The sequence below is a fragment of the Gossypium hirsutum genome, chromosome D10 (genome assembly GCF_007990345.1).
Source record: "Gossypium hirsutum isolate 1008001.06 chromosome D10, Gossypium_hirsutum_v2.1, whole genome shotgun sequence".
Classification (NCBI taxonomy): domain Eukaryota; kingdom Viridiplantae; phylum Streptophyta; class Magnoliopsida; order Malvales; family Malvaceae; genus Gossypium; species Gossypium hirsutum.
Genome location: NC_053446.1, coordinates 5702964 through 5723653, shown reverse-complemented (window position 1 = coordinate 5723653; position 20690 = coordinate 5702964). Strand labels below are relative to the sequence as shown.

Below are 20690 nucleotides of genomic sequence, written 5' to 3'. Positions count from 1 at the left end.
TTTCGACCACAAATTGTATTGTAGATTTAGTGATTCTTTTGTGGAATAAAGGGATACCTAAATATTTTCCTAATTCTTGTACTTTTTGGTATCCCAAAATCCCACTAAGTCTTTCGCTTAAGTCTTCCGCTACTCCTTTTGAAAAAAATATGTTAGTTTTCCTTGTGTTGACACAGTTTCCTGAAAAACTACAGAATTGATAAAGAATATTCTTTAGTAGTATGCCATGTTTTATATCTACTTTTGAGAAAATTACCAAATCATCCGCGAAGAATAAATGCGACAAGTTGGGTCTAGTTCTGGATAATTTAATCGGGAGCCAGTCTCTTAAAGAGATAGAGGATTGAAAGCTATGCCTTAGCCATTCCATGCATAGAACGAATAAATAAGGGAATAAAGGGCAACATTATCTTATTCCTCTTGCAGGTTTAAATTTTTCAGTGGGTACCCCATTCCATAAGACCTGCATAGTAGCCGTTGTGATGGCTGACATAATAACTTTCCGTAGATAGTCTAGAATTCCGACAACTTGGATAGATTTATCAATGAAGCCTTATCGGACTTTGTCGTAAGCTTTTTCCAAGTCGATGATCTCTTGCGCTATGATAATATTTTCAGTGATGTTCCTCCCGGCGATGAATCCAGCTTGATCTTGTAAGATAATTTTAGAGAAAACAATTTTGAATCTATTGGCTATTATTTTCATGACTAGTTTGTAAAGGACGTTACAAAGGCTTATTGGTCTAAATTGAGATATTTCTTCGGGTTCAGCAATCTTTAGGATAAGAACGATTAATGTGTTGTTAAGTTCTGGATCTATGTGTCGTCCATTGAATACTTCTTTGACCCAAGCACATACTGCTCCTTCTATGTTATCCCATTGGTTTTGAAAGAAAAAAACGTGGTATCCATCACTTCCATAAGCTTTTAGGGGAGCCATATCAAAAAGTGATGCCGGGTAGCTCTCTCAATCTGCTCAGTTTCTCACCATATAATTTTTAAAAATAATTAACTGCTTCTTCTTCTATGTCCTCTGGGTCATACAGCCAGTCTCCGTTTATGTTACGGAGTGCATTAATGCGATTAATTTTCCTTTTCTGCATTGTACGGCTATGGAAGAATTTTGTATTTCTATCCCCTAGCTTGAGCCAATCGCACCTAGACTTTTGCTTCCACAATAATTTCTCATGACTAAGAATATTCTCGAGTCATTCTCCAATGTTCATTTCTTTCTGAGCTAGCGAGTACGAATATGATCTTTAAGGTTTCATTTGTATCGAACTTGAAGATTTCATTAATTTCTGTTTGTGAAATTCAATGTACCCATATACATTTTTGTTCCAGACTTTAAGACTTGCAGTGAGCTAATTTAAGGAACTGTACATGTCTCCAATATAGTTCCATGCATTTTTAACTATGTTTGGGAAGTCTTAGTGTTGTACCCATCCAACGAGAAACCTAAAAGGCCTTCCTCTAGGGAGTTTAAAGTTCGGGTTAATGTTAACAAACAACAACCTATGATCAGATTTAATTCCAGTGAAATGTGTTATTAAGCACTGAGGAAACGGTTGAGACCAAGCTTCATTACTTATCGCTTGATCCAATCTTTCGAAGACTCCTCCTCGTTGCCAAGTAAATGAGGGTCCTTGAAAACCCAGGTCTTAGAGGTTCTTGGATTCAATGAATTCTCCGAAGTGTGGGCACCTTTTCCCTATGGTATTGCCACTTTTTTTATCTTCTTCAGAGAGTATCGCGTTAAAATCCCCTAAAGCAATCCAAGGGGCATTATCATATGGTATGGTTGCTTTTAAAGCTTCCCATAAACTATTCCTCTTAATGGGGTTGGGGATTTCGTAAACAATAGCAGTTATGATGGGTTGTATTATTCCCCCATTATGAATTTTTACAAGGACAAATTGAGGATGATTTTGGATTATTTCAAGTTGGATTGTATCCCTCCAACCAACCCAAATTCCACCGGAAAAGCCTATTGCTTCAATTCGATGAGAGTGGTGAAAGTCTAATTTAGCAATTATGTCGTCCGCCTTGCTACCACTCACATTTGGTTCTAAAAGGCCTACAATGTATGGTCTAAAATCCATATTATACTCTCTAAAGATGCGTAGAAATTTAGCACTTGAGCATCCTTGACAATTCCAAACGAAAAGTGATAAATTAAAATTAGAATTCATCATAAACAATTTAGAAAGATCATACCCAAACTAGTTTTGCTACTGTGTGACGCTTTTGCTGTTTTCATATCTGGTTCCTTCCTAATTTACTTTGTTGAAAAATCATTGCTTGACTTGTTCCTGTAACAGTTCCACCATGTTTGTGATCAACTCTGCCAATGGGACTTTGGGAGATGTGACTTTGAATGGGCTTCCTTTATCTCGAATAATTCTCTTGAGTTTTTGGCCCTTTGAGTTTCCATTCATTTTCCCCCCACTAGTACACACTGTAGGGGTATTCTTCCGTCGCCTCATAGCATTTTTATGTGTTAAACGCTCATCATATTTTTCACCGAGGGTACCAGATTCTTTAAACATCACCGTTGACACCATTTTTTTTGTGAAAACGGGATCAACTTGAATTTTGAAAACGAAAACGAAAACGGGAGTCGCCACCAATCCTTTTTGATGGCGAATCACCTTGAAAAGTGGTTGTTTTTAATAAACGATTTGATTTTATTAAAACAACGATTTTGATCCACGAAATTCAGAAAAACGGGTTCGAGAATCAGTTACGTACGAGGAAGGATTAGCACGCTCGTAACGCCCAAAATTGGTACCTAGTTTATTAATTAATGTCTTAGTGCCGAAGATTGAAAACTTTAAAGATATTTAAAATACGATCCTTTATTGAAATGTTGAAAATTTTTGGAAATGGGCATATTTCACGTTAATCGAGAAAGAGAATTATATCCAGTAAGTTAGGACACAATGTCTTGAATTCTCGATGCGTGAATGAATGCCAAAAATTTATTTCTTTAAAAGATATTTAGCTATCTCAGATTTAAAAAATGGATCATGCCCAGTAAGTTAGGACACGATCTTTTCTTAATTCCCGAGATCGTTTAAAACTTGAGTTTGAAAAGATTCGCGTATTTAGATTTATTGTGAAAATCGAAACCCTGTAAGTTAGGATACGACTTTTTGCGAATCTCAAAATACAAAATGCTATTTATTTAAAACAAATATTTGATATATCGAGTGAAATAAAGCACGAAGTCGTAAAAAATGCGAAATAGATTATATCGTTGGTATGCATGACAAAACAATGATAAATATGATGATGCAAACATGAATAGCACGAGCTACAGTAAATAAAAGATAAATAAAGAGGCGAATCAACTATGTACGATAATAAGTAAATAAACGAGTTGAATCAAAATGTTTTTTTTTTGAAATAAAACGGGCACATAAGTAAAAAGTAAACATCACGCGCAACAACGAAACAATAAAGACAATAAATAAAAATTATAAAAATATAATATATATGTGTATGTATATATACATAAAATTATAAAAATATGGAGAATATATGTATGTATATATATTTTAAAATTATGCAATATAAAAATATATGTAAGTATGTATATAAACATATATGTGTATGTAAATTAAAATATGTATATATGTATATAGATGAATATAAGAATTACGAAATATAAAAAAATATAAAAATATGTTTATATATATGTATTTATGACAATAAAAAAAAGTTCGTATATACACATATTATAAAAATGTATGCATGTATTTTTATATTTTAAAATTATAAAATATAAATATATATATATGGATTATGAAACATAGGGGATATATGTATTAAATTGGAAACTAAATAAAATTTCAAGGTAAGCATTCGAAAAATAAAAATATGGGATAAAGGACCAATTTGTAATGCGCTGGAAACATTAGGGGGCGAACGAGCAAATGTTCCAGACCCCTTGTGCACAGCGTTTCGCGGGATCGAATTGAAACAAGTACAAAATTTTTGGGGTCAAAATATAAAAAATAGGAAGACCCGATTGCATTTTACTGCAAAAGTGAAGGGACCAATTGCGCAAATATCCCCACAAACAAAAACACGCGGATCCTTTGGCGGATCGGATCGCTCATGCCGGTTATGGATAAAACGACGTTGTTTTAGGGCTATCGTGGCCAGCCCTAAAAAACGTCGTTTAGTAGGCATATATAAATCTTTTTTTTTTTTAAATTTCATTTCTTAGCCTTTCAGAAAAAAAAATGAGTTTTTTCTTCTCAAAAACCCCTCCCCTTTTTCGACCGTCGGGCTTTCAAGCCTCCGTCGCGCCGCCTCTGTGACCAGTGGCCGAAGTCGCGCGAGATGGGTTTTTTAGACCCTGGCTTTCGGCACGTATAAAGGCGGAGCCTTTTTAAGCCAAGAGGCCGCAAGAAGGGGGCGCCTCGAATCTTCCTCCGAACCCGGATCCGACACCGACGAGAGGTCTCTGACGGTGCAAACAGATTCAGGTAAAACTTTCTCTTTTACTTATTGTTATTAGGTGTTTTTAAAACAGATTTAAAAGAAAAATGAAAAAGATAAATAACAAAGTGAGATAGTTCTCAAAATGAAATCGAAAAAAATAACCTTTTAGATCTCTTTTTTCTTTTTTTTTCTAATGCCCGTCCCCCCATTTTACAGATGTAAAGATCGGTTTTTAAACCGATTCCCCCCTAAAATACAAAAAGTATTCATTTTTTTATTTCTTTCTACTATTTCTGTCATTACTTTGGTTGCTTTGCAGTAGACCTGTCCATGGGCCGGGCCGGGCCCGAAAAAATTTTCGGCCATCCTCCTAGGCCCGGGCCCGGCCCGACCCGAAATATGGGCCTGAAATTTTACCCAGGCCTGGCCCAGGAAAAATATCATAAGCCCGAGCCCAGGCCGGCCCGGCCCATTTTTATAAACATTAAAAAATTATTTTAAAAATAAAAAATAAAAAATATTTTAAAAGTATTTTAAAAATAAAAAATAAAAATAAAAATAAAAAATATATATTTATTATATTCGAGCCGGGCCCGGCCTGGCCCGGGCCAAAAAAGTGGTGCCCGAGCCTCGTTTTTTTGCCCAAGCCCATATTTCGAGCCTATATTTTTACCGGAACCCTCCCATATTTCGGGCGGGCCGTCGGATGGACAGGTCTACTTTGTAGGTACTTGGTGGTGGCAAGTGGGCATGGTGGTGGGTGATGGGACGTGCGGTGCTAGGCAGTCAGAAGACCCTAGGTGCGGCGCACCTAGGGCTAGGGTTTCTAGATTTTTTTTGTTTTGGGCCATTTGGGCCGTGGGAAATTGGGCTGGTGTTTTGGTTTGCCTGGGTTAAATTTTTTTTGTAAATTATTTGGTTCCTTTGGTGCGGGCCCGGGTATAAATTGGGCTTTACGATCACCACTGATTGTTTAATTGAGTCTAATACTCCATTAGACGAGGTTACCGCAACTTCCAATAGACTTTCGGCATTAAAGTGATGGCGAGGGTGTGAGTCCAAAATTGCTGCTGGTTGTGTACCATGGGTTTCCCCTATGATCTGTCTCCCTTCCATCGCACCGTTTGTTTTGACCTCCGTCGCACTCATCCCTGATTTTTCTTCTGAAGGTCGAGTTTGCAAGGTGATCACGGTTTGTGTTTCTTCCCAAGCGCCAACATCTGTTTCTTTTTCTTTTCTTATTCTAAGTTCAAATTGCATCAGGCCTTGTTGGCTTTGTTTCTCTAGGTTGAGAGCCCATTCTGGTCTCCTTTAGAGGGTGCGTTAGGCCTTTTTTTCCTGATCTAATTCTGTTTGTTTAAGCCTGGAGTAGTTATAATCTCTTTACCAGTGGGGGGTTCTTGTTTGTGCAGCTATAGATTCCTCGGCAGACCCTAACTCCTTTTGTGTCATGTTGATTTCTTTAGTGGGCCTATTTTCATGCGAGCCCATTTTATCATTTAAGGTTTCTAGCAATTGTAACCGAATATTTTCTTGCATCTTTTCTCTGGCTACGCCGTTGATGGTCTTCTTCTCTTTTGACCATCACCGATTTCGTTTTTCAACAATCATCCATGGTTCATAGGCGCCGGAGCTAGTTGTGAATTTGCTTTTCCCTAGTTCAGGTATGGTTTCCTGAATTCTTTCTCGTTTAGTACTGCTTTTTTCCATCATTTGTTGTTCAGTCATCGATTTTGGGTAGATATCCTGTGTGTGTCCATAATGACCGCGAGAAAAGCATACCGGTGGGAGGTACTCATATTCGATTCTTTGCAGTACTCCATTGATTAGAACTTGAGATGTAAGGGCCTGTTATGAGAAGAAAAGTTAGCAGGAGACATTTGCGAAGATTAAGTGAAACGGAGCGTTTTGGCGTTTTGTTTTTAACAGAATGGTCCACGTCATTCTATTTGTTTGTTTTTCTTTATATTGAATGCATTGCATGTTTATACGGTTATGCTGAATATACATGATAATTTTTCCTAATATCTGAATTCTCCTAAATTCTCCTCTCTTTTTTAAATTCTTTTTCTTCTTCCTTTACTCTTAATTTCGTTCCGTAACAAAGGTATCAAAGCTATGACGATCCCTTTCGATGGCTGGCGAAGACGTATCGACGAGGTTGCAAAAAGAGGTGAGCAATATGCAGCAGGAAATCTCCAAATTCCAAGAGAAACTCGTGCATCTGGAGGTCAAGATGGAATCCCGACTAAAGGAGCTTCGAACGGAGTTACGAGGTGATTTACAGTCGTTGTTCGTTCAGTATTTTGGGCCACCGCCAACTGGGTTACCGGCAACTGCTGCAGCTGATAAGGATAAGAGGGTTTTGGGGGCTCCTCCTAGGTTCCTACCAAAAGATTCTGATCCACATCAGATGCAGACGGATCCGTCCATTGCTGCAGGAGGCAGTGTGCATTTGAGAGAGCAACCAATTGCTTTGGGAGCTTCGAGGAAAGGTAACAGACTGGAATGCCCCAGGTTTGATGGCACTGATTTCAAGGGATGGTGGACCAAATTGGAACAGTTCTCTGAGGCCGATGGTACTCTAGATGCTAACAAGATCCGACTGGTAATGCTGAACCTGGAAGGGCAGTTCATGTACCAGAAGGGCGCACGCGCCTTGAACACGAGCATTGGTGCAACAGCGATAGTTTCAAGTGGAACGGGGTGTTTAGATACAGGGCAGTTCATGTACCAGAAGGGCGTAACATTCGGTGCCCCGTTGGGAAATACTGCACATTTTCCGGAAAGGGTCCAAGTTGGGGGATCTCCTATGTACAGGATAGAAAGAAAGCTTGGTAAAGGTGGACTTGGTCAGGTCTTTGTTGGAAGACGTGTTAGTGGTGGAAATGAACGTGCAACTGGTTCTGCAGCCATGGAGGTAGCTCTAATATTTGAGCATAGAAACAACAAAGGTTGTAGTTATGGTCCTCCTTACGAATGGCAAGTTTACAATGTTCTAGGTGGTAGTCACGGAGTTCCAAAAGTGCACTACAAAGGAAAGCAAGGAGACTATTATGTGATGGTTATAGACATATTAGGGCCCAGTTTATGGGATGTTTGGAATTCTTCAGGGCAAACGATGTCTGCAGAAATGGTAGCTTGTATAGCTGTTGAGTCCCTATCTATACTAGAGAAGATGCACTCCAAAGGTTATGTGCATGGGGATGTTAAACCTGAGAACTTTTTACTTGGTCAACCATCCACACCACAAGAGAAGAAGTTGTTTCTTGTTGACCTTGGATTAGCAACAAAATGGAAAGATAGCAGCAGTGGACTGCATGTTGATTATGATCAACGACCTGATATGTTTAGAGGAACTGTTCGATATGCAAGTGTCCATGCACATTTGGGAAGAACTGCTAGCAGAAGAGATGATCTTGACTTGCTTGAACGTTCATATTTTTTACATCGAGGCCGGCTACCATGGCAGAAACATACATTCCAAGCCAAATTTCCTCATTTTCAGCCTTGAGGACAAGGCTGTTTTCTGGGAAAGGAATATTGTTATGAGCAGAAAAGTTAGCAGGAGACATTTGCGAAGATTAAGTGAAACGGGGCGTTTTGGCGTTTTGTTTTTAACAGAATGGTCCACGTCATTCTGTTTGTTTGTTTTTCTTTATATTGAATGCATTGCATGTTTATACGGTTATGCTGAATATACATGATAATTTTTCCTAATCTCTGAATTCTCCTAAATTCTCCTCTCTTCTTCAAATTCTTTTTCTTCTTCATTTACTCTTAATTTCGTTCCGTAACAGGGCCTTTCCAAGATTGACATAAACCACCATTCTTGCAAATCTTCCCCGAACTCCATTATCGGTATTCAAATCCAATTTTGAAACCCTTCCTATCATTCCCCCTATTTCCCAGATTATTTTTCTTTTGTACATGTGTCTAGGCAATCCTGGTAACCGTATCCAAGCCATGACCATATTCGGGTAGGGATGCGAAGGGTTGGATTCAATGCTCCAGGGTTGAACAGTTAAGTACTGACGATAGACTATCCAGGGCCCCTAACTTAAAACCCTTTCAAAATCTCCTGGGTTTTGGAACTTGGCCAGGTAGTAACCGTTTTTGATATCCATTAATCGGAACGGTTGACTCGGACGCCATAAAGAACGAATCTTGTTTTGTAGAGTTTTGTATCCAATGTTCCTTCCTAATAGTTTAATTACCACCTTATGTTCCACATCTTTTATGAGTAATTGATTAACCCGATTAGAGAAGTTGATTGCCGATATGTCGTTTACCGAAGATCTCACAATATCTTCATCAAGTAAATCTAAGTCATCGTCGTCTTCTTCTTTAGTTGATGCTTCTGTTTTATCGTCGATTCGCAGACCTGTACCCATGAGACGATATTTCCAAGACCGAGGCCTGTTTGGGACTGAAACAGCTTCCATGATCACATCTGCTTCACCTTCTTGATTACTAGCTGCTCCAACTTTTGGTAATCGACTATCGCTCTGCCCTTTTTAGGTTTCCTCTTACTCTTCAGATTGCATCCTAATTATTATAGGGACCAATAGCTATCGACCTTTTAAAAAAGAGTGAAATTATTTAAGTGTTTTTGTCTTTTTATATAATAAGTCAATAAAAAATTTATCAAGAGATTTGAAATTGAAATTATTAAAATATGTTCCGTTAAACTATATTTTTATGTGGGTGTTTTTGTATTTTTATATAATAAGTCAATACAAAATTAATCATAATGATATTTAAATCTAAAAAATAATAAATAATTAATTTTAGTCAAAACATCAATTAATTTTTAATAAATATATTTATTATGTAATTCTTTTCACGATATCGATGTATTATATATTTAATATAAAAAAGAAAGACTCACAAAATAATTTATGTCTGATTTGAATTTTTAATTAATAAAAATATATTTAAAATTTGTATGAATAAAAAATAATACTCAAAAGCTAATCACATGACTAAAACACCTATTTGTTTCTCTTTAATTTTGCATAGTTTAATGTGATGACATGCACTTAACAATATTATTTATTCTAACGTTAAGAAGAAAGTTCGGAAATTACCAGTCTTGCCTAATAATTTTGTTTAAAGGATAATCTTGGTAAAAAAAAAATTTCTATCTAATTCCTCTCAATTTTGATATTGAAAAATTAATTCATCTCTAAAGTAAGCAACTAAGGACAATTAATCATAATATTAATATTTTTTTGCAATTGCATATAATTTTTATTTGTATAATAATAAATTTTTCTCTCAAATTTTACATATTCTGTCAATTTATTTTTTATTTAACAAATTTAGCCTGCAACATTTATACATTCTATCAATTTGATCATGATTTAACAAATTTATCAGAAATATAGGATGGTATGTGTTTGTCTGAAGGTAATCAATCGGAATAATAGATCAGCTTTACGAAAAGAGAATAGGGCAAGTTTCGAGAACTGACTGTATGTTCGTTGGGTGGTGCGGAATCAGTCCGTTTCCGTTTCTAGACTGATATTTGGATTGCAGATCTTGGCCCTCTTCATAATCATTATATCGGGGTAGGACCGAAAAGGATATGGTCAATTTTGATGGACAATGGGAATGGAACATTTTGTTTGCTTGGCTTCCATAAAATATATTGGCTTATATTGCTAATGTGTTGCCTCCAAACAAGGATGATGGTGTTATTGGTGCATTTGGAGATGAGGGTGCTCGCATAGTTTCACAGTTTGAGATGCTTATAGAAACTTGATGGAAAATGCTTGGGAACTGAGGGATAATGCTTGTAATATGATATGGGAAGCAGTGGTGCCGGAACATATTAAGTAATCTCGTGGCTTGCTTTGCGGAAGAGGATCTTTACTAATGCCGAGAGATGTCGTCATCAATCAAAGACAGGCCTTTCATGTTCAATTTGTGGGTGTACACGTGAATTGGCTAGTCATGTCTTACGTGAGTGTTCTGCTATTAGAAGCATTTGGGAGCAGTTGGTTCCTGCTAGCTTAAAGCATTGGTTTTTCAACTGCAATTTTACTTAGTGGATTTATAGCAATCTCCAAAAGAAGCATGGTTGTAGTTATGACCGAACCACCTAGGATGTGTTTTTTTTCCATGGTCTGTTAATATGCTTGGAGGAATCGTAACTGCTTAGTTTTTTATGCTAAGTATAAAAATAAGGACATGGTTATTAGTCAAATGGCCTGGGCATTGCGGCAACCAGTTTGAGCTTCATAGACAAGTGAATGGTACAGTGAGCCTAATCAAGTGGGAAGCACTTGATGTTGGTTGGGTTAACTTAACATAGGCGGGGTAGTTAACACTAACAGAAACACGAGTTCAGCAGGAGGTGTGCTTCGAGACAATAAGAGGAACTGTTGCCTTGGTTTTTATCGAAATGTTGGTGTGTCTAATATGCTTCATAGTTCATACTGAGTTACGGGCTATTGCAGATGGGACTGAGAATGCTTGGAACAAAGGATACAAACAAGTTGCAGTGGAAGTGGACTACTTGTGTAACACCCTTAACCGACCTGATTGTCGGATCCGAGTTATAGCGTGTCACATTCGTTGTCAGAGCAATTACGATCAGTTGTAGTTAATTTATACAATTTATTGTATTTATTCAAACAAAACACACATTCAACACTATACTCAATCATTTTTGGGTGTTATACGAGTTTATGAAAGCTCAATAATAACCCGAGATCAAATTAAGACTAAATTGAAAATTTTTCCAAATATAACAATTGGGCGCAATACTAAAGGCAATAGCCATACTTCAATTCTCATTAGGTGGGTATTGCAATATCTCAAGTTTGGTATCGAGATATCGAAGATAGTAGCCAAGTTTCCCAACCTGAGGATCAAATTGTAAAATTTTAAAAAAATAGATCAAGATTGGTATCGCGATACCAAGGACAATCCAATAGATTTCTATTTTGGTAAATTACACATTTTTATAACTTATTCCAACATTACCATTTCAGCCATTCAAAGATACTTCAAAATACCATTCAATCAGGCATTGCAAATACCAAATCATACAATTCTAAGTCATTTACCAAATCATACATCTAATTCACATAAATTAAGTTAAACGCCACATTCCAACATATTCACACCTTTACTAAACTAGACTAATACCTTATCATTTGTAACCTAACCAACTAAACTTGATTGTCTTTTGGGAAACATCTGATTTCAAAGAGGAACAATGTTTCACATCTTTTTTATTTAGTTCTCTCTCTTATCTATATCTCTTTTGTTTTAATTAGTGTAGCTATCTCCATATTATTATTAATCTTTGGATTTATCTTGTTTTCATATCACTACTTAAATCGATCCTATCCATTGCCTTATCAAAACTGGTATGTTATGGTGAAATATGTATTTTGTGAAGTTAATATGGTAGATGACTTAATTTCGAAGTTGAAGCCACAACAACCAGACAAGTTATGAATTTTTATAGAAATTTCCTTGGGGTGGAATTGGTTTTTGAGAGAGATAAATGCTTTGGTGTATCTTAAAGGTGTTCATAAGCTAGATATTTTTTTAATTTTTAAAAAATATATACATTTATATTTGTAATTATTTTATTTTTAATATTTAATAATTTTATATTTTTTTATATAATCATCTTATTTTTTTTGTTTACATTATAGTAGTATCATATATTACTATAAATTTAATTTTTATGTATTATTAATTACATAATATAAATCATTATGAATTTAAAAAGTGGGTTGGGCCGAGCCAAGTTCAGACATTGAATGTTTAAGCCCGAGCCCGACCAATATTTAAAACTAGGTTAATTTGTTTTGTCCAAACCTATTTTTCAAGTCTAATTTTTTGTCGATAAATCGATCTAATATATTTGCTTGGTTGTTTAATTTTTATTTGTTTTTGCCTTATGACACCTTAAGTCTCTCAAAATATATATTTATATGCAAATATAAAATAATTAAGTAATTTAATTAAATGATTATATTTTAGTTTAGTTTAGAAAAAATAAAAATTGAATAATTTTTTTTTTTGTATATTCCATGTTTGATTTAAGGTTTATATCTGATATATGGATGCACACCCATACAAAGTGGGTATTTGATCGATCCAAAGTCCAAACACATCAAAACCAGTACATAAAAAGTGTCTTTTTAAGTTTTTTTTTCCCTCTTTTCCCCATAAACCAATGTCTTATTGGTTTGATTATTTAATGGGGAAGATGAATAAGGTAACGCTGACATCAATAAAAACCCACTAAATGAAAAAGCAAAGAAAGAAAATCGCTTCTCAACTAAAATTTGATTTGCTCTGCTTTTCTCTTCTGTCAAATTCCTTTTCTTTTCTTTCACTCTCTCACTTTGACAGACAGGCAAGCAACTTTCACCCCTTCCTTTCTTTTTGCTGCTACATTTTACTGTTTCATAATCAATTGCTCTGTTTTTTTTTAATTGCTAAATTACTATTTTTGATATTGTAGTGTGATTGTTGTGCTTTGTATCTTGTTTGGGTTTTTTTAGGGTTTTGGAATTAGTTTCTCTAGAAATCAAGGTCTGAGTTTTAGTGGGATAATTGTTTATTATGGGGCGTTATTTTGATGGATTTCAAGGTTCTTTTCTTTGGTCAGTGTTGATTAAATAAAATTGATTTTAACAGAATTGCTTCCTCTTTATTTCTTTGCTTTTAAGCAAGGAGAGCTTTGTTGATTTGTCTTTATGCATAATTAAATTAATTCTTAGTTGTTCCGGCAATCCTTCAAGTGAAGGGTGATGGGTTGTCGAGTTTTTCTTGAAAATTGGTTTTTGTAATACTCTTCTTTTAGGGGATAGAACCATGTATTTCCTGTTCCATAGGTTAAAATCTGTACTCAGCATTGAGATATTTGCTTTTTTTTTAGGAAACCTTTCTAATGGCTATTGTGTAGCTGCTAATATGGTGGTACATTCTTCCGTTGTTCTTGACAGAGTAGGTCCTCCAAAGGCAGAGAGAGGTTCCGAGACCACCAACTGACTTTTAGACCTGGATATTCATATTCCGAATACATGGATTAGAGTACTGGTCGCATTCCTTCAACATCTTTTCCTTTTTTCTGCATATAACCGTTCAGTGCTTCACACAAATCGCTTATTAGCTGTGATATCGTATGGTTCACAAAGCTTTCTGGAATGCTATCTTTTCTGTATTTTGATGTTATTCATGTTCATTTACAAATTAGTCAGCTATAATATTTGCTAATTAGGATCATATCCTAAGTACTTTGTCTCTTCATTGGGTGATTAAATCAGAAGCATATTTACTTTGTTACTTGAAGGATAAAAATCTCAGTAGTCTCCTTTATTCGTACTAATAACTGTCATTAGTGACTGTTGAAGGAAAGCCTTGAGGTGTCTGTAATTTGTTAAATTGAACTAAATATGAAATCTACTGCATGAATAAGCAGCTTACTTGTAGTCAAGCCTTTTTGGTTCCCAATTGTTAAAGGACTAAAAATAATTGTCATATCATGATTTCTAGAGATCAAACAGTTACTGTCGTGCTCATGCAATTTGATGAATCTGTTAATTTCTTTTGCATGCATATGAGGGGTTAGCCAATTTAGGAACATTAATGGGTAACCAATACTGGCATTTCATTAATGTCTGTTCTGGTTCAAAATAGTTTCAGTTCTGCATTTCACTCAGAAGTTTAAACCATGAAACTCTGCTATGTTTCTGACTGACATCTCCATTAGGCCATTGAATGTGTTAAATTTAGCCTCTTCGAGTAAAACTTTTTGCTACCTCTTGCTTTTAAGCATAATTAAAATGATTCTTAAATGGTCCTAATATGTTTCAGCTATTTAAACGGGTGATGGTTGGTTGGTTTTCTTGAAATTTGGTTTTGTAATATTCTTCTTTTGGGGGGATAGGACCAGATAGCAGTTTCATAGGTCAAAATCAGTATCCAGTATCGGGATATTAGCGTTTTCTTTTTCTTTTAATGAAACCTTTCTAATGGCTATTGTAGCTGCTAATATGGCATTCTTCCCTGTTCACGACAGAGCTGGTCCTTCAAAGGACACATCAACTAGTAACAATCACAATGAAAATATTGATATATAACTTAATAAACTTTAAATCCTTGAGGAATATGAACTATTGGTTCCTGCTTTCAAAATCATTGTGGCTCCATTTATTATTCAGAAAGTTGATTTATGAGCCTAATCAAGTTTTTTACTTCTATTATATATACTTCTGAATATTTTAAGCAGGTCCTTAAAGGGCAGCGTGAAGAGCTGAGCCCATCGACTAAGTGTTAGACTTGGATATTCCAAATACATGGATTGGAGTACTGATCTTCTTCCTTCTACATCTTTTAGTTCTGCGTATAATAGTTCACTGCTTGCTCAAAAATTGCTTATTGGCTGTGAAATTGTATTGTTCACAAAGCTTTATGGAATTTTGTCTCCTGTATTCAGTTTTATACGTGGTCATTTACAGATTAATCAGCTATAGTATTTACTAGTTAGGACCATTTAAGTTAAGTGCTGCGGATCTTCTTTGAGTTTTTAAATCAGAAGCGTATTTAATGTGCTACTTGAGGTTAAAAATGTCAGTAGTCTCCTTTATTTGTGCTAATAACTGTTATCATCGACAGTTTAAGGAAAGCCTTGAGCAATCCATGAAGTCATTACATTGACAAATCTATGATAACTACTAGAACATGCGATTAAAAGTGCCTATATGGGCTTTAATGAGATTTGATTTTACTTGCTGGGAGTTCTCTGTCCGATGAATATACCGGCAGTAGCTGCTCTTGTATCAGCAAATTGTCAAATTCAACCAATATGAAACCCACTGCATGAATATAATCAGCTCACTTAAACTAAAGTATTTTTTGGTTCTCGATTGTCAAAGGAGCACAAATATGTCATGATTTCTTAAGATTAAAGAATTGAATCACTGGTCATGCATCATAAAAGTTACTATCCTGCTCATGCAATATTATGAACCTGTTAATTGCATGCATATGAATGGATGGTAGGAGCTCTTATGATTAGCCATTGTTGGAGGTTTCGTTAAAATTTGGAGTTTTGGATGCCTGTTCTGGTTCAAAATAGTTTCAGTTCAACATTTCACTCGAACCTGAAATTTAAACCATGATATCTGCTATGTTTCATGGTAACATCTCCAATACACCAATGAATGTGTTCAATTGAGCCTCTTTGAGTAAAATTTATGTGTAATATGTTCATTTTGATTACTTTCATTGATGTGGTAAGAATTTTGGTGAATACAGAGCACTCAACAGAACCAGTAGAAGGCAGAAACGATGAATATACACTTATAAGAGATGCAGAAGACCCGCTCCTGGGAATGTACGATAAACCTCTTCCTTGCTTTGGCTGTGGAATAGGATGGTTTTCGTGAGTTCCCTTGCTCCCCACCATCCTCCTTCAACTCATCTTCTTGTTTTGGACTCCTGAGCATGTCTGCTTTTCTTTTACAGACTTCTCTTAGGATTTGTTTTCCCTTTCATGTGGTATTATGCTACCATTCTCTACTTTAGAAGCTACTACCACAGAGATCCTAGGGAGAGAGCTGGACTTGCTGCCTCTGCAATAGCTGTAAGTGCTAATTTAGAGATTGGTGTTTTCTTTAGTTTTGTGGTTATTTTAGTTGCATACAAGGTCCTTAACAGTTTTCTAGTGCGCGTTTACTTTGACTAAAACACGTTAATGTAATCTGGTAGAAGTGATTATCACAATTACAAATTTCCTTATGTTCCCCGCTGTTGAATTGCGTTTGGTGTGCAAGATACTCTTCTAAAACTATATAGGACCCTTATTATTGTCAACTTCTGAAACTTGGGTGAAAGGACCAAATCTGAAAGTAATTGAAGAAACTGCAAAATATTATTTAGTTGAACTTGCAATGATATAAGGTAACGAAGAATATGCGTCCCCTTTATAGGCCATTTATCTTTGATATTTAATTCCACATCATTATTTTTTGCAGGCAATGATATGTACAATTGCTGTAATAATCACAATAGTAGTTCTTATCTTCTAGTTCTTGCCACTGCAGTCTGTATATTTACCACTGCATATAGTGCTTCCTCAAACATATGGTGAGACAAGAGTACTAAACCTGTTATGGGGCCGAAAAAAGGAGGTAAGAAACAAAGAACATATTAGGAACCTCATGAATCATATAAAGTTTCAGTTGTCTGCGTTGTAGCTCGATTTAGGCTTGTAAAGAAACAGGAAGTCTATATTGCAACTTTCATGAAAGGAACCGTGTTATAATATCAATGGTGAAGTAGTTACAATCACAATGAAATTCTATCTGCATTTATCAATCAGAAAGTTGGTTTAAGTAGTGTTTGGGATAAGAAAAATGATGATGGTGTTTTGGGAAAGCTCATTAATACTCCATTATTGTGGGTGTTTTTTGGGGCCATTGTTCGGTGGATTATGATAGTGGGAAAAAGGCCATAGACATAGTGTTGATGTTATTAACTGTAATGATGATTGAGAATGTGGGTAAGCTTGATATTTTCATCAATCAAAGATTTTTTTTTTTTTTTGCCATCAATATATATATTTAGTAGGGGCTTGGGAAACTTGAATGCTTGGGGATTCTTTTTAGCACATTCGCATTTCCCCAAATATTCCCATTCATTACCATTTTCCCACCAAATCAGTGAAAGGAATATTTTGAGCTTATATTTATATACAAGTGTCGATGTAAATGACACAACCGTAAGCCTAACTTATTCGAATTAGGTCAATTTTGATCGGTTCACGTTTTCAAATGATTTAATTATCGATTCTCTCTGTAAAATTCACCCTCTATACACTACAATAGTATTCCAGTACAGTAAAGATTAATATTTATATATTTTTATTTTACAAGATATTTATTTTTCTAATATTTACTAGACTTTTATAGAACAATTGTTAATTTAGCGATTTTCTTATGGAGTTTAAAAGTTCTATTAGCATTGCACCACTCTCATTATAATTTTGATTTTTAATGTTTTATTTTATACTTTTTATAATATCATTTTATCTATCACAATCATCATAAAGTATAAAGTATGTTATTTATAACCAATTTTTCACTTAAATTCAAATAATAAATTTTAATTAAGATATTTTTATTAAATGAAAAATAATAATAATTTAAATTGCACTAGTAAAATTTAGTAAAATTGTTATTTAAATCTCACAAATTAATATTAATATTAGTACATTATAATTTTTTAAATTGAAGTTTTAAAAAAAAAATGTTGTTACGAGCATATAACAACCACCAAAAATGAAATTCAAAATTTTAATAGATAAATGGGGTTATTATAAAGAGGATTATGATTCTAATAGTTTACAAACTACGTGTATAAATAAATTTTGTATTTTTCGCTTTTGTAGTATCAAAAAATTTCAACTTTGAACACTAGTAAACATGATTCGACTTGAAGTTAATATGAGAATCAGTTGAAAATTACCGAGCAACCAAATCTAATTTGAATAATATTTAACTTTAAAAGTAAAAACGGAATTAGGGCAAAATAAGATTGGGGATTTGGAATTAAGTTATGCATTTTTATGATGACTAAAATTAATTTCAACTTTGTATTAACTTATATTTTTTTAATTTTTTAAAATACTAAATTAAATTTCTATTATTTTCGGAGGGTCAATTTAGCAATTTACTAATATTTTATTAAAGTTTGGGGACCGCCTCTGGTTTGAATTCAACGTATTTCGAGTCACATTCTTACTTTCTTAAACGAGAATAAAGAGGCTACGAAAATGGAAAGAGATGACCTAAGGCTAAAATTAAAATATAAAGCTTGTATTTTATAGTAGAGGAGTAAAGTGAGAAGAGACTATACTTACCCGATATTTGGAATTTAAACGTTTTATTTTAATTTTTAGAAATTAAATTTTTTATTTTGATAAATTTAAACTTAATAAAATAATTCTAATAATATTAAAATTAATTTACATTTTTAAATTCGAATAAAAAAGTAATTAAATTCCTTACAGTAAATGTAGAAAGATTAAATTCTAAACTTAAAAAAGTAAAGAGACATGGAAATATTTTAACTATTAATTTAACCACCGATGAGAGCACTCAAAAGTCTTACCAAACCCCATAGCTCAATAGACTTAGGTTGCCCCTCGGGCATACATTCCCCCACCCACTTTTCTTTTAACTTCTCTTTTAACCTTTCACTTTGGGATAAATTATCTAAACATGTCGTTTTTATAATAAAAAATCAGATTAGGCCGATTTTTAAAAAATTTATGGGATTAGACTAAAAATCGAAAATGCATTCAGTTAGCTGATTAACAAGAAAATGCTTCCAACTAAACATACTTTCTGCCACATCCACTGAAAACGCTTCTAGTTAGGAGCATTTTTCACAACGACTACTCCACCCTAATAGCTCTCCCACCTCGGCCACTATTTCAATAGCAGTTCAACCCCCCCACACCCATCGAATATTTTTTTTTCCTATTTAAACCCCTAATTCTATTCATTTTCAATTCAATCTCAACTCATCTCTCTCTCACATTATAAAATTTCTCACTCAATTTTTATTCCTCAACTTTCTTTGTTAAAATTGTATTAAGGTTTTTTTAAAATTAATTTTTGTATTACAATTTATTTTGTATTTATTAAAATTAGTGATGGAAAAATCTCTAATTCATTTGGATGACAAGCACGTTTCGATCGATCAATTGGAAATAGTAAGATTTTTTTTATATTTAATCTAATTTAATTTAAATATTTTCTTGTTATATTGAAATTTAATATTTTATATATTTTTTATATATAGTTGGAAGATCGGATTTTAGAGACGTATCTTTCTAATATACTCACTCCTCCATTGTCTTTAATCGAACCATACTTGATAGATGTTGAATTTTTGCACGTGGCCCATAGATATTAATTGGTTCAAAATAAATTTTGGTGGGCTCAATGCAGAATCGAGTGAAGTTGAAAGAGAAGAACTCACTCGAGTGTACATCCTTATGATCATTGAGCCTAATGCCCGATAAATCACGAAATCTTGTCCATTTAAGGGGGTCGCCTTATGATCATCAACCTCAATCTGCCATAAACTACAGGTGATCCAAACTCAGTTCCATTCGGAAAAAAATACAAACTAAATCGAATCGAGTAGTTTAAATTTCGATTTTGAATCGAAATAAATTTTACAATTCAAATATTGGATTGGTGTAGATATGATTATTGTAAATACCTTTATGGTACTTGTCATTTTTTAAAATTATACCAAATTGGACTCTAAATAATTTTAAATTTTTAAAAATAATTTTTAACTTTATAACTCAAAAAATTATAAAAAAAGTCTAAAGAATATATAAAAAAATTAAAAGTATAAAAAATCCTAAACCGATAAACCCTAAACACTAAAACCTATAAAACCTTAACTCTAACTCCACCTTAACAAAAATCTAAATTCTAACCCTAAAATAAAATAACCCTAGCAGAAGGGAAATGCTTCTAGCTAGAAGCATTTTCCTACCAATCTACCTGGACGTGTTTTCATTTATTTAGCTTAATCCCATAAATTTTTAAAAAATCAACCTAATCCAATAATTTTTCTAAAAAGCCACATTTTTAGGAAATTTATCCTTCACTTTGTGCTTTCCCCCTTTACTAATTTTAATGGCAAATATTTACAGAATCCACCTTTTGATCTCCTCCATTTTTATTTTTCCACATTTCTAATCAATACTTTTTTTTTTGTCAAGAAAAATATTAGATGAAAGAAGTTAGAAATTTACTTCAAAGGTTAAAAAATGAATAACAAGTGATTGTTATATCAATTTGTAATTTTATAAAAATTGAAGGGTTTAAATTTATCATTTTTGGGAGCTAAGTCATTACATGCTTCTTCTTGCCTACCATTAGTTTTATATAAGATTTAAATTGATATTTATAAATCACTCCCCCATTGAAATTGTAAGTGAAACTTGAGAAGGCATTAATTGTTTGTAATACAAATAGTTGGTGTTAGTAGGTATATCCTACATTGGTTAAAAACAAGCTATTAAGAGAGTTTTTTATATAATTTTACTTCTTATTTTTTTAAGTAATTGGGCCATAGGTTTATCACATGCATTCATTGTCGTCACTCGCCCGTTCTGATCAGTGTTAAAATATTTATTTTTCAAAAGATAGTTTTTTTGTTTTTGAAAATCTAAA

The 20690-nt window shown here is 34.0% G+C and overlaps 2 protein-coding genes across 11 annotated transcripts; both read left to right on the top strand.

Moving 5' to 3' along the window:
* Positions 1-5430: 5430 nt before the first annotated feature.
* LOC107916400 (casein kinase 1-like protein HD16) lies at positions 5431-8172 on the top strand. Of its 5 annotated transcripts, none has more exons than XM_016845671.2 (3): positions 5446-5635; positions 6077-6116; positions 6560-8172. In XM_016845671.2, exon 3 carries the CDS (start codon positions 6587-6589, stop codon positions 7964-7966), a length of 1380 nt encoding a protein of 459 aa, XP_016701160.1. In that variant the 5' UTR covers positions 5446-5635; positions 6077-6116; positions 6560-6586; the 3' UTR covers positions 7967-8172. The 5 variants fall into 5 exon arrangements, with proteins under 5 accessions (XP_016701161.1, XP_016701162.1, XP_016701160.1 ...); XM_016845670.2 differs by having other exon boundaries at positions 5446-5644; XM_016845672.2 differs by lacking the exon at positions 6077-6116 and having other exon boundaries at positions 5431-5644.
* A 4414-nt stretch (positions 8173-12586) lies between these two features.
* On the top strand, positions 12587-16787 carry LOC107916401 (60S ribosomal protein L18a-like protein). 6 transcript variants are annotated; one of them, XM_041102940.1, is made up of 6 exons: positions 12587-12838; positions 13431-13518; positions 14714-14793; positions 15745-15871; positions 15955-16072; positions 16464-16787. In XM_041102940.1, the coding sequence occupies exons 3-6, from the start codon at positions 14784-14786 to the stop codon at positions 16515-16517; spliced, it is 309 nt and encodes a 102-aa protein (XP_040958874.1). In that variant the 5' UTR covers positions 12587-12838; positions 13431-13518; positions 14714-14783; the 3' UTR covers positions 16518-16787. The 6 variants fall into 6 exon arrangements, with proteins under 6 accessions (XP_040958874.1, XP_040958875.1, XP_016701163.1 ...); XM_041102941.1 differs by having other exon boundaries at positions 13431-13567; positions 14717-14793; XM_016845674.2 differs by having other exon boundaries at positions 13431-13607; positions 14717-14793.
* The last annotated feature ends 3903 nt before the right edge of the window (positions 16788-20690 follow it).